The following is a 14,412-nucleotide window of genomic DNA, read 5'->3' as shown; positions in this document are numbered from 1 at the left end:
CATGGTGTCTCTCTCACCTGGTTGATTTGGGGAGTGGCAGCACTCAGGTAGAGTCCTAAGCATAGCAACTGATACACGGTGAGCATTAAAAAATAGTGCCCTTGGCCTGGCGCGGTGGCTCACACCTGTAATCCTAGGACTTTGAGAGGCCAAGGTGGGTAGATCACAAGGTCAGGAGATCAAGACCATCCTGGTCAACATGGTGAAACCCTGTCTCTACTAAAAATACAACAATTAGCTGGGTGTAGTGGCGTGTGCCTGTAATCCCAACTACTCGGGAGGCTGAGGCACGAGAATCACTTGAACCCAGGCGGCAGAGGTTGCAGTGAGCTGAGATCACACCACTGCACTCCAGCCTGGCAACAAAGCGAGACTCTGTCTCAAAAAAAAAAAAAAAAAAAAAAAAAGTGCCCTAATCAGTATTTTTCTCTTTGCTTTAGCACGAGGGATGGCAAACATTTTCTGGAAAGTGCCTAATAATACCTATTTGGGGCTATGCAGCTTATACAGTCTTTAGATCAGTTTAGCACTGTCCATCTGGTTGAGAGACTAGTCACCCAGAAGGTTCCCTCAAGGCACCACAGTGCAGGCCCTTACATGAGGCTTTGACCCAGGGGCCTAAGCAACTACATACCATCTTGTAGCCCTGACCTTCCCAGACCCCCTTGCTGTCTTGGCCCATGGGGAACAATGATTTGCTCCCGAAAGGTCCCCTCTCTTGAGGGCTGCGGCATCTCAGAAGACCCTTCTTTCCCACTCATGGCCCCCCAACAGCAGATATGGGGAAATCATCCTGAGTCTGGGGATTGCGTGGATCACCGGGCTCTGGGCCTGCCCCCAGCCCTGATTGCTCCTTCAGAGCCCAACACACAGGGCCTTCTAGAATTCTTTATCAGAGCACATTGGTTAGGTCGCTCCTACATGGCTCAGAGTGGAACATGTCAGATATCATCATCATTTGTCTGTGCCAGTTTGTCCCCTAGTCTGTACACTCCTGAGTGGTGGAGCTCCACCCTTCCCCACTTCATGCTCACCTGCACAAAGGAAGGAAGGTAGAATGCCCTGCAGTGTCTGGCACATAGTAGGAGCGCACAGAGTATAACTGGATTGAAATGGGGACAATACTTCATAGCAGTAAAGGTAATACACGCAGCATGGCATTTTCCACGATGGCAGAGAGAGTCTTTGCATGGCAAGTTAGCGCCAAGACTAGGAGCAGACACTAGGGATCCCAGATCCTGGGCCATGGGTCTCCTCTAGCACTCTGCTCCATTCAAGACTCCAACCTCCCTTCCAGCCCCAAGCCAGGGAGGTCTCTGAGGCTTGTTCCCTAAGACTTGGCCTAGAGTTGCTAGGAGGACACCGGGTTCTGCCATCCCAAGCTGCACTGGCAAGTTTTACCTTTCTCACCCAGGGGTAACCCTACCTTCGCTGAAGTCTTCAGCTCACCCCACTGGGCAGCCCCTAGAGGCACAGATGTCCCGTCCAGGCCCAGGCAGAGCTCCCCGGCTACACTGTGGCGGGAGAAGCGGTCGCAGGTCCTCAAGGTCAGCGTCAGGGTGGCTGTGGGGAGCTCCTCCTCCGCCAGGGGGAGCACCAGGCCCTCCTCCCAGGTGGTGTGCAGCTGCCGCTTCTTTAGGGCTGTCTGCGCCTCCACAGAGCCAGTCCTATTGGCCACACTCCCTTGGACATAGCAGTCACAGCCTCCATCATGGTTGCTGGTCACAGCTGCAGGCAAGGAGAACAACACAGGCATGGGACTTCCTGAGGACAAGTGGAGGGGGCAGAAGAATGCCTTGCTTAGGGCTGTGGAATCCAATTTAATGATGTGACCTTGGGTGTCTGAAAGGCTGACCATGCCGGGCACCAGGGAATCGCCTTTCACTGAGACATCTAGAAATAGATCACTTGAGGAGGCTGGCCTCAGCACATGCTGATTCTCTTTCTTGGAGAACAGGGACCAGACTTGGCATTTCCTGGAGCCCCCTGAACTCCGGATTCTGAAAATGTGCCAAGGTGCCAGGACTTGCTGCTGGGGGCCTTTACTAGTGGTGCTGCTGACACATAACTGTTTGTTCTGAACTTTAAATAGTCACCATGTAACCATTTTCCATGCCAATCACTTGGCTCTTACCTCATGAGTGAGTGTGGCTTTATGTTCTGAACCTTGGTGTTTTCAAAGCTTCACAATGTGTGGATCTGCCCAGAAATTTACACCTTTGGTGCTTTTCTGACTGGCTCTTCAGTGATCATTTGGAAAGTGGTAGCTGACATTTCACAGGAAGAGAAGATGAAGAACTGAGGCTATATGTCTTAATAGCAAGAGCTTTCCACTGAACTTCAAGGGACTACTTAGTCCTGGCTCTGTCACCAGTTAGATGCAGTGATCTTTGACAAGTCATATGACTTGCCAGACCTCAGTTTCCTAATCTGTAAAACGCACTAGTGTGAAGACCAAACACAATAAAGTATAGGAGGAAGGTGCTTTAAAATCTTAAAAGATAATACAAGGAAAAAGATTTTAATAATAATAAGATAACACAAGGAAAAAGAAAATAGAATTATATATAAAATTCCAATTTATCTGACCCCATTGCTAGCCCTGATTTCTTTGCAAAGTCTTAGCTTTATTTACTGTCCTTAAAGTGAACTGTCAGGGTAGAGAAACCAAGGACATCCTGCCACCCTTAGGCTGCTTGGCTCTTAGATTGTAGAAGTTTTTCTGACCATTCGGAACACCCTCTGTGTACAGCACAAAGCCCTGTCCAATTTCAAATTCATCTATGGCAGAGATGGCTAGCTCTTCACCCCAAACTCATTGTCTTTCCTTCCTGGGCACCCACCAACCCACATTTCCCAGCCTGCTTTGCAGTTGGGTGTGCTCATGTGACTGAGTTATAGCCAATGGGATGCAAGCGGAAGTGACGTCCACCAAGTCCAGGTAAAGGCTGTTAAGGAATGATCATGCCCCCTCCTTCTCTTTCTCCTTCCATCTGCCAGATACAGATGGCAAGGATACAGATGACAAAGAGGGGGTTACGGAGCCACAGCTGGAAGGAGCCTGGTCCTTGAATCACCATTTGGAGAAAAAATGTTTGTTAACCAGGAATCCCCACTTTGGACTGTTGGGGTTGGGGATGTGGGAAATCTTTGTGTCCAAGCTCCATGTGTTCCAGGGCCTGGTTGTTAGAGTGCTAATCCTGTGCTCCCTCCAGCTGCGGATGATCCATCCTGTCTGCACAGCTCCTCCAGGGGAGACAGACACACAGAAGCCCACGAGAGTCAAATAAGAGCAGTACCTTCCAGGCGAGTCACAAACAATTCAGCCTTCTGACGGTCATAGTCCAGGCAGTAGTGGAGTTTGGGGGCCTGGTTCCAACTGGCAGCCTTTTCTGGGTTCCAGGTCTCCATGACACAGACATCCTCCACCACACCTGTTAAGAAAGGCAAAATCGTCACTGCCACCCACACTGGGGTTCTGCTTTCCTGATTACACCTTTCCCATCTCTATCACCTATGCTAGAAACCCAAATCCAAGTCTTCCCAGCTGTGTGCAGAATCACAGTGGCCACACCAAGACAACACATGGGGTCAATGTCACAGTCCATTAGGCGGCATCTGTGTCCACTGGCTCCCTCACCAACCACACAAAACAAAACAGAGACTACACAACAATCCATTCTCCCTGCTTTATGTTTTGTCTTTCTAAAAGGCCTACATATTCTTTGGGTCAGGGACAACTGTGTCTCTTCTTCCCATATCTTCCCCAGTGCCCAGCAGCAGCATGGTACACCTAAAGGTTCCGCACTCTTGATGTGGATGCTGATGAAAAAGAGAGTAGAAATAGTAACGATATGTTTTGGCTGGGTGTGATGGCTCATGCCTGTAACCCCAGCACTTCGAGAGGCCAAGGCAAGAAGACCACTTGAGCCCAGGAATTTGAGACCAGCCTGGGCCACATAGTGAGATCTCATGTCTACAAAAAATAAGCAAAAATTATCTGGGCGTGGTGGCATGCACCTGTAGTCCTAGCTACTCAGGAGGCCGAGGTGAGAGGATCACTGGAGCCTGGGAGATTGAGCCTGCAATGGCCCATGATCATGCCACTGAATTCCAGCCTGGGAGACAGAGCAAGACCCCAGCTCAAAAAAAAAAAATTGCTTGGGACCTTAACTCAAAAAAACAACAAAAAATCCAATACGTTTTTTGTTACCTCTTTTGTGCCAGGCCCTGAATTAAGCATTTTATGTGCGTTATTTTATCTACACTTTACAACTCCCCTACCAGACAGATAATAGTCTAGTCCCATTTTATGGATGAGGAAACTGAGGTTCATGGAGTTACAGCATGACCCATGCCACATAGCAAGTATATGAAAGGGCAGCAAATTAAACCCATGACTCTGAAGCCCATGGTTTTAACCATGGCTCTTTATCCTCTCTTATAGTTGCACACATATGACTTGAAAGGGACTCCATTTCCCAGTGGAAAGTTGGCAGCCTGGGGGAGAAGTGCCATGGCAACACGTTGTCAGGAAGGAAGGATCATGATTCCGAGGCCTAGTGCCCACCTGCTTGGCCGGTGCCAAATGCTGGGGCACTCAGCCTCCTCAGCAGGTCACACACAGCATCTACAGAGACATTGACAAGCCCCACTGGAGTGCTGCCCATGGAAGTGCAGGGGGCAGGAGACCCCTACCATTCTGAGGGAGGATGAACAGCTCCTCTGTGACCTGCCTCTTGAGGCGACTGTCATTCGGGGGTTGGGGGCTGGCAGGTGCAGTGGGCTCCTCCGTGGACCTCAGTGAGTAGTCTGCATAGTTGATGACCTCTGGAGCCGTCACAGCTGGCCTGGGTCCATAGATGTCTGGGAACTTGAGGAGGGCACGGGGCTGAACAGGTTCCGTGGATTTTTTAACGTTGAACTGCAAACACAAATTACTCTGATTAGTCCACAAAGGAGCACTCCTGTCTGTTTACCCCCATGGAAGGGAGAAGCGATGAACTGACCTGTTGTAGGAGGCAGAGGGAGAGGTGTGGTTCCATTCTGTCCGAAGAGCACAACCTATCAAACTCACTCGAATCCGCAATCCACTGAGATGTGGGCCCTGTTCATCTATCCCTCCTCCATCCATCGGCCCATCCATCCTATGGCTGTGCCCATGGGTATTGCCTGGACCTGCTGCAGGTGGTTGCCCCTCTGCTGCTCTCATCTGCTCCCTTGCCTCTTCATTCTCCCCTCTCTCTTCCTCCCTCCTCTTCTCCACCTAATGGCTCAGAAATGCCAGTGGCTCCCACCACACTTGGAGCAAAATTCAGACTCTCTGCAGCTTGCCTAGCTTGATCCTGCTCATCTGTCTGATATCGCCCCCAATCCTTCCTTTGCTCACCTGCAGTCACTGAGCTCCCTGCTTCTCAAACAGCTTGGGCTCTTTCCTTGGTCTAGCTTCCAACTCCTAACTTTTCCTCCCAAACCGCCCACCCCTACCTCCACCTGCTTTTTGCATGGCCGGCTCCACCTCACACCTGAAGTCTGACCAAGGAGTCCATCTCTAACCTTCCAATCTAAATTAAATCCCTCCCCCAAGCCTGTCCCTCCCTATCACCACATCCCACTCTTTTGCTTCACAGCATTGATCTCACCCTATATTGTTTTGATCATAGGCTGGCCTGTTTGTAGTAAGTATCTCCCACTAGCATGTGAGATCTATTAGCACAGGAATTATGTCTTGTCTTGCTCCTGCCTAGATCAGCCTGGTCCAAAGCCCACTGCCCCCATGGCTCTCGATGTTTGCCCTGTCTTCAAGTCTTTCCCCAGCAGAGCAGTCCCCATCAGAAACATTTATCATTATCTTGTTACGCACAGCAACTAGTCACCCTGGGAGAGACATGCATGGCTTGCAAAACCAATTTCCCTTTGCACCTCCACCCACACTGAGAGTGTCACTGGGCATCAAGTTGCTGTGTCCCTTGTGCCTAGCATGGTGTCAGCTCACAGGGAGTATGCAATAAATACCTGTGACTAGGGCTGCCATGTTGTATGGTTTGTGCACTGCACAAAAGTCTCTGGATGAGGACAGAGTAGAAGCCAAAATGCAGCCTGTGTACCACTTGTCCAGTTGTGTGCTCTAGGCTAGGCCCTTTTCGCTCGAAAAAAAAGGGGAATCTTTCTTTTCAAAAAGACCCACCTGCTTGTCAACCCTTAAGTACGTGGGGCCCCTCACAGAGAGAAGTGGGATCTTCTGTCTCTCCCTTCTATTTGAGAGACTCAAAGTTATATGACAGGTAGCAAGAGGAGCCTTCCCGGTCCTCAGGATTGAAGACCAGGTCTAGAGCTTAAATTGCTGGCACCTGGGTGGGCAGCCCACAAAAGGGCCCTCAGATTAGACAGGCAGATCTGAAGACTGAGATCTACGACTGAGTTCCCAAGAAGCCTCCTGCCCTGCATGCTGGCCCTGCTGGCCCTCCTGGCCCTCCCATCTCTGTGGCTGAAGCAGGTAGTGGGTGCAAATGGCTGGCAGCAGGACTCAGGCTGCCCTGCCCAGTGGCAGGAGTGACCCTGCACTGCGTAGGGGTGGAACTGGACGTGGTCTGGAAGGAGAGGCACTTAACAGTTTGCACTATTTCAAAAAGTTGTGTTTCTAATTTTTGTACCCTCTTTAATTATCCCAGGATGCATCCTGGACATTCTGCCCCGGTTGAGACTCTGTCCCCAACCATTCCCGAAGGAGGCTGGACCTAGGTGATAGGGACATTCCTTAATTAGTTTCATCCATTGGACATAAGAAGCTGCAGCAGGGCCCAAAGGGGCAGGAAACAGGGGCTGGCCTCTCGGTGACCTCTTGGACAACCTCTTCCTGCTGGGCCCCCTATCCTGCTGCTGCCCCTGCATTTTCACATGTTTTCTTCTAAACTTCCCTAAAAGGTAGAGATTATCCTTCTTGTACAGATAAGGAAACTGAGGCTCGGAGGAGATTTAAGAAACCCTCAGTTCTCCTCTCAGAAACACTGCACAGTAGATTATAATGTAACCCAAGCGAGGACCTGATTGTATCCTGATCACCACTGAGTGTGCCTGGCACACATGGGCTCTAAAAGCATTTCTGACTACGGTGGAGTGAAGTCACTTGGAATCATGCAGCTGGTGAGGGCAGCAGCAGAGAAAGCCTAGATCAGCCTGGCCCAAAGCCCACTGCCCCCAGGGCTCTTGACACTTTTCTTGCCTCCAAATCTTTCCCCAGCACAGCAGTCCCCATCGGAAACATTTATCATTATCTTGTTACACATAGCCACCAGTCACCCCGGGAGGGACATGCGTGATTTGCAAAATCAGGCCCCCTTTGTACCTCCACCCCCACTGAGAGTGTCACTGGCATCAAGGAGGCTAGCTTCCGGTACCAACCCTACCGCTGGAGCTAGGTCACTTTGGGCAGGTAATTCCACCTCTCTGGGCCGTCACCTTAAGTGATAGGTGATTTGCAGGCTATCCTACTCCACATTCTGAGTTGCTTTTTTAGGCTGCAAAGAGGTGAGAGACACCATTGCTTTATTTTCAGGTATAGATGAGTTGGAGATGATCACAAACAGGTGAAATAAATAAGTATCTTTGGCCACTCAGGACCGCAACACAGAAGCGGACGGGAGGCAATATGTGTAAATAACACCTGATAGCCTGTGCACAGTACATGCAGGACACAATCAGAGGTGCCCAGGAGGCCGAGCTGGCCTTCAGGGAGGAGCCAGGGCGTGACTGAGACCTTGAAAGAGAGGGTGGTTTAGAAGGCAGGGGCGAAGACCGGGGTTGGGGAAGTAAAATTCTGTGCCTCTGACACCAGATGCTCAGGGCCCTTGGAAGAGACACAGAGCAATGACTAATGTCGCCATCTTTCTATCCTATACAAAGTTACCTCCACCTTCAATATTTCATATAACTCTGTATTACCTTCATCCTACTGTTTCACAATGAGGAAATTGAGGCTCAGGGAAGCTCGCAATCATACAACTGACAAGTGGTATGTATCATAAAGCCTCTAGATGTTTTCACTTCAAAATTCATGTCATTTCCATTGTCCTGCAGCTGCTTCTCAACACCACCCCCTCGCCACCCCCTGCAAAATCCCTGTTGGTCTTGCCACTGGATTCTAAATGACAACCACAGCATCTCAGGGGCCCACCCGCTGCCACTCCCTCCCATTCATTGGCACAAAAGTGCTCCCAGAGGCTGCTGGGCCTCAGCACACACCTGACTTAAAGTCACGTCACCCTCTGCTCTCACTTGGTTGGGACCAGAACTAAGACTGTTTGGGTGGCCCGGGAAACATTTTTTGTGTTTATATTTGGTTTCATCCCAATTCAATCATCTGAGAAAAGGGCTGGGCTTCATTCCCAGTTCGATGCAATTTGGATGATTTTGCATTTTCAAGGGGGAAATAATCACTGGGCTCAGCTCTGAGTGAAGTTCACTCTGTGTTGCCTCGAGTCGTGACAGAGTCTGGCTCTGCCTTCCTCCCTCCTCAGTGGATCTCAATTTGTGTGTCCCTGATAACCTCAGGAGCTTGTTACCAGAGCTTAAAATGCACTCCTAGAGCAAAAGATTGGGCATTTCTTAGTTGTCTACCAATACCCATTCCCTCTCCCCTCCGCCCGCCCTCCACATCACCAGGTTGTCTAGGTTCCATCCCATCCCCAGCTCCCAGGAAGAGGGTCAGATCTTTCCATTTCTTGGCATTATCTTGGTGACCGATTCCTAGGGGTTGGCACCCGTCCTGGGGAAGCCAACCCAGATGGAAGGGAGGGACTTGGATTCCACAGTAGTAGAAGTCCCCTCCTCCCTGGACAGGAAGCGGGTGGCCCTGCCTTGTGACTGCAAGGTGAGTCAGCCTTGGGGCAGCAGTGTGGAGAGACAGAAAGAACCCGTGTCCTTGATGGCAATGTCATTAAGCTGCTCAGCCAACCAGTCCTGCAATCTGTCCTGCCTCTGCATTTCAAGTTACATGAGCAATACTGTTCTTATTGTTTAAGCCAGTTTGAATTGGGACTTTTGTGCCTTGCAACCCAGAGCATCCCAAACTGATGCATTGCCTTTTTCACAAGCATCACAGGAGATCATGACCCTGGTGTGGAGAAACTGGGCCTGGGGTAGAAAGAACCCCTCTTGAATCTCTGCATCCAGCCAAAGCATCCTCATTTGCTGCTTATGCTTTTCCCACTTTATCCTGTGTGGCAAATGGCTGGCTTTAGCTGGGAATGACTTACAGCCTTTGCCCAGGCCAAGAGCAGAGTCTGATGACAGCTACACGAGTCTCTTCAAGGAGCAAAAGCAGCAGCTCATTACCTATCTCCTTCTCTTGTACAATCTTATTTATTGCATTTCAAACTTGGTTCCATCACATCTTTCAAATGCATCTATCTTTGCACTTAAATAGCTGAAACTTCAGTGCCAGACAAACAGAAAATAGGTTCAGAGGTTGAGAGAGGGAGCCTGGGAGAGGGTTCTAGGTGAAGAACAAGAATGTCTGGGGGAAGGAGGTGCTCAGGGTAGCAGGGCCCTAGAGAGAGACCTTGCTCCAGCCTTCCACCATGGGTGCATGAGGGGCAGGACTTAGAATCAGATATTCTCTGTCTATGTGTCCCTTGAAGCCCAGGAATAGGGCCTGGGAAGTATATCTGCAGGATGAATAAGGTAAGATTTCCAGGGGAGACAGGCATTCAACAATTAGGGGATGGGTGCACAGCTGTGCTTGGCATTGCATGTGCATCTGGATAGAAGAATCACACCCTCAGATGTGCATCAGACCCCTCAAATGTACCTCCTCAGATTCTCCCAGCCTCACCTGTCCCTGGGACCTTTGGCTGCTTGCTCCTCCCACTGCGTCCAACCAGCTGTCCATGGGCACAGCCCTACAGGGTCTCACATTGGGCTCAAGCCATACCTCTCTTGCCTTCTGCCCTGGGACTTCTCCATGCCTGCTGAGGTGTGAGACACCAGGAACACTCTGTCCACTCAGAAGCAACCCAGATGTGCAGAGAGTTAAAGCTCCACAGGGGAACTCAGCAACAAAAACCCAAACAACCTGATTCAAAAATGAGCAAAGGACTTAAATAGACACTTCTCTAAAGAAGATATGCAAATGGCCAATAAGCACAGGAAAAGATGCTCATCATCACTAATCACCAGAGAAATGCCATAAAAACTACAGTGAGATACCACCCCGCACCCATTAGAATGGCTACTATCAACAAAACAGAAAATGACAAGCATTGGTGAGGATGTGAAGAAATTGGAATTCTGTGCACTGCTGGTGGGAATGTAAAATGTACAGCTGCTGTGGAAAACAGTATAGTAGTTCCCTAAAAAATGAAAAATAGCCAGGCACGGTGGCTCACGCCTATAATCCCAGCACTTTGGGAGGCAGAATTGGGTGAATCACTTGAGGTCAAGAGTTCCAGACCAGCCTGGCCAACATGGGGAAACCCCATGTCTACCAAAAATACAAAAATTCGTCTGGGCCTGGTTGTGCACACCTGTAATCCCAGCTACTCAGGAGGCTGAGGCAGGAGAATCGCTTGAACCTGGGAGGCAGAGGTTGCAGTGAGCCAAGATTGTGCCACTGCCCTCCAGCCTGGGTGACAGAGCAAGATCTTGTCTCAAAAAAAAAAAAAAAAATTAAGAATAAAATTGCTGTATGATCCAGCAATTCCACTTCTGGGTATATACTCAAAATAATTGAAAGCAAGGTCTTTGAAGAGATATTTACACCCATGTTCACTGTAGCATTACTCACAGTCGCTAAAAGGTGAAGCAATCCAAATATCTATGAACAGATGAATGAATAAGCAAAATGTGGTATATCTATACAATGGAGTATTATTCTGCCTTAGAAAGGAGGAAGATTCTGACACATGCTACAACATGGGTGAATCTTGAGGACATGATGCCAAGTGAAATCAACCAGTCACAAAAAGACACCTATTGTATGATTCCACTCAAATGAAATTCTTAGAGTCCTCAAAATCATAGAGACAGAAAGTAGAATGGTAGATGCCAGAGGGTGGGGGAGGCGAAAATGGGAAGTTATTATTCAATGGGTAGGTACAGATTTTTTGTTTTACAGCACAAAAAGTGTTACGGAAATGGATGGTGGTGATGTTTGTAAAACATCCTGAATGAATTAATACCACTGAACTGAGGCTGGGCATGGTGGCTCATGCCTGTACTCTCAGCACTTTGGGAGGCTGAGGCAGGAGGATGGCTTGAGCCCAGGAGATCTAGACGAGCATGGACAACATAGTGAGACCCCATTTCTACAAAAGAAAAAAAAAATTAGTTGGGTATGGTGGTGCACGCCTGTAATCCCAGCTACTCAGGGGGCTGAGGTGGGAGGATCACTTGAACCCAGAGGTGAAGGCTGTAGTGAGCCGAGATTGCACTGCTGCCCTCCAGCCTGGGCAACAGAGGGAGATCCTATCTCACACACACACACACACACACACACACAAAAACCATTGAACTGTACACTTAAAAATGGTTAAGATGGTAAATTTTATGTTATGTTCTTTTACCATAATAAATTAAAAAAAAAAAAAAAGAGAGAGAGAGAAAGAGAAAAAAAAAAAAAACCCGAAATCAAACACCTCTATGGGAGGAACCCGACCCCTGTGAGCTGGAAGACAGGCAATGAGTTCTCCTTCCTCCTCCTCACTGTTCCCAAAAGTGCCTTCAGTCGCCTTTTGGAAGATGACCCCTGCAGATCCAGCAGTCACCCTGAATGCCAAGTGGTAGTGGCTCGGTAATGCCCCTGTGCTTTTCCTTCCTCCTCCCGGGCCCCGCCCACCGTTCTCCGGCTCCTGCTTCCTCATGAAGGGCAGCACAGACGCCTCCAGCTCTGCCTCCGGTAATAATCCAGGCAGAGACAGATGGCATGGGGGGTGGAACCTGAACCTTCATTTAATGAACAAATATTTATTGAGCCCCACTACAAGCCAGGTTCTATGCTAAGTGTTCGGAATATGGGAGCAAACAGGACAGATGCTGTCCTTCCCTTATGGGGCTTATGTTGGAAAACCAAAAATTAATTATGTAGTTAATGATCTGTAAACAAACATTTCATCTTACCAAAGATGCTAGGTGACCCCTTTTATGACATGATTAATTTTTCACCTTAAGGCTGTTTATTAATTTGGGGTTTCATGCTGGGACATCCCTCTTACAGTAGCATTGCACCACCCAGGAGGTTGCAGGTCGGGGAAACAGATCCAGCTGAAAAAGGGGACATCTTTACTCTTTAAACTTGAACTTTAAAAAAGGGGAGGGCAGAGAAGAAGCATCCAGTTGAGAATCCAATATTCAGATGATGCCAACCATAGGCCACTGCTGCTACTGAGGTCTGTAGTATAGCTAAGCCCCCGCTAAGGGGGTTGTGAGGCCAGGGCAGAGGGACCTGCAAGAGTCTGTCGCTCTGGGCTCTAATACTGGCGATTATACCCACTAACGTGTATATAATGAAATATATCCTGCTGATCAGGTATTCAGGCTCTAAAACAAGACAGCTTAGTTGGAGTCTGGGCTTTGTCAATTACTTGCTGTGGGACCTCGGGTCCGATTAATTAACTTCTCTGTGCCCAGTTTCTTCATCTGTAAAATGGGGATGCTAACAATAGCATCTATCTCTTGGGGCTGGATTGAGGATTAGATAGGATAACCCACTCAGAGCTCTTAGGACAGAGGCTAGCCCAGCCAACCCTCGACAAATGTCAGCAATATTTATGTGACTCTAGGGTCTAGTCAGGTGCTACGAAAAGTGGGGTTTGTGTGTAGACACCAGTTGATGAACTATTTTTTGTTGTTACTTTTTTACTAATTTGTGATAAATATAGAAATTGAGTGTGAGCATTACAACAAACCTAAACTAAGCTAAACTGCAACCTCTCTCACAGGTGGTTGGAGAAGCTCTGGTCTAGACCAAGCATTCTCACACCAGAGCCGCCGTGGTAGGTGCATCTGTGATGACACCTTTCAGGGTCCTGTCCCTTGGTGTCCATGCCCTTGTATAATCCCCTGTCCTTGAATATAGACTGGACCTAGTAACTTGCTTCGAATGAACAGAATATGCAGATGTGAGAAGACAATATTGCTAAGATTAGATTACCGAAAAAATGACATTCCATTTTCCTTGCTCTCTCTCACCCACTCCCTCTGATAAAACACACTTCAATGTTGAGAGCTTTCCTATAGACAGCCCCATGTGCAAAGACCCGAGGGCACTGCAGGAAGAACTGAATCCTGCCAACAACCACAAGAGCGAGCTTGGAGGTAGAGGTTGCCCCAGTCAAACCCTGAGATAAGCACAGCCCCAGAGGACACCTTGACTACAGCCTGGCAGAGATTCTGAGCCAAAGGACCCAGGTAAGCCATGACTGGATTTCTGACCCCACAGAAACTGAGATAATAAGAATTGTTGTTTTAAACTATTGTGTTTTGGGGCAGTTTGTTACACAGCAATAGATAACTAATACAGCTCTTTGTGAGAATTACCCAAGAAGGTGTTAAAAAAATGTACACACCACTACACACCCACTAAAATGGCTAAAATCAAAAAGACTGACAACACCAGTGTTGACAAGGACGTGAGACATTTGGGATGCTCACCAGCACCGGTGGAAGGGAAAATGGCAAGTCACGTTGGAAAACTGGAAGTTTCTTAAAAGTTAAACATAAATCTATCCTATGACTCAGCAGTTCCACTCCCACGTATTTATCCAAGAGAAAGGAAAACATGAATCCGCAAGAAGACTTAGACATGGCTACTGAGAGCAATGTAACTCATCCCAGCCAAACACTGAAAGCAGCCCTGCCGTCCACCAATAGGACAATGAAGTCGGTTGGGGCATATTCTTATAATGGAATATTCATCAACCAACAAAAGGAATGAGTTTCAGGTACACTTAGCAACAGAGATTAATTACCAAAACATGCTGACGAAAAGAAGGCAGCTGTCTACAAATACATACTGCCTGATTCCATTGACAGAGCTGGATCTCAGCCAGAGACAATTTGGCCCCTCAGGGGACATTTGCAGTGTCTGGAGACATTTTTGGTTGCCACAAATGGAGGCATTGGAGCTGCTACTGACCACAGTCACCATGGGGGTTGGGAGCTGTTACTGGAGGCCAGGAATGCTGCTAAGCATGCCACAATGTCAACCCCTATCTCAGTTTGGACAGCTATAACAAATTACCATAAACTGGGTAACTTCAACAACAAATGTTTATTTCTCACAGTTCTAGAGGCTGGAAGTCCAAGGTTGAGGAGCTGGTGAATCTGGTGTCTGGGGAAAACCCACTTCCTGGTTTGCAGAGAGCCATTTTGTTGCATCCTCACATGGTGGAGAGCAGACAGCATCTCTCTCACATG

The 14,412-nt window shown here is 48.5% G+C and overlaps 1 protein-coding gene across 2 annotated transcripts in view; it reads right to left on the bottom strand.

Moving 5' to 3' along the window:
- Positions 1-14,412, bottom strand: part of SYT13 (synaptotagmin 13) — a 43,679-nt gene that overhangs the window by 8,249 nt on the left and 21,018 nt on the right. Inside the window, exons 3-6 of one of the 2 annotated variants that reach the window (XM_025357046.1) lie at positions 7,402-7,517; positions 4,699-4,924; positions 3,300-3,434; positions 1,427-1,728 (exon numbers count right to left, since the gene is read on the bottom strand). In XM_025357046.1, the coding sequence (XP_025212831.1) occupies positions 1,427-1,728; positions 3,300-3,411 (414 nt within the window). In that variant the 5' untranslated portion in view covers positions 3,412-3,434; positions 4,699-4,924; positions 7,402-7,517. The remainder of the gene's footprint in view (positions 1-1,426; positions 1,729-3,299; positions 3,435-4,698; positions 4,925-7,401; positions 7,518-14,412) is intronic. The other variant, XM_025357045.1, reaches the window with a different exon arrangement.

This window comes from Theropithecus gelada, chromosome 14 (assembly GCF_003255815.1).
Source record: "Theropithecus gelada isolate Dixy chromosome 14, Tgel_1.0, whole genome shotgun sequence".
Lineage (NCBI taxonomy): Eukaryota > Metazoa > Chordata > Mammalia > Primates > Cercopithecidae > Theropithecus > Theropithecus gelada.
Note: the sequence above shows the minus strand (reverse complement) of the source record. Positions and strands in the feature narration are given on the sequence as shown.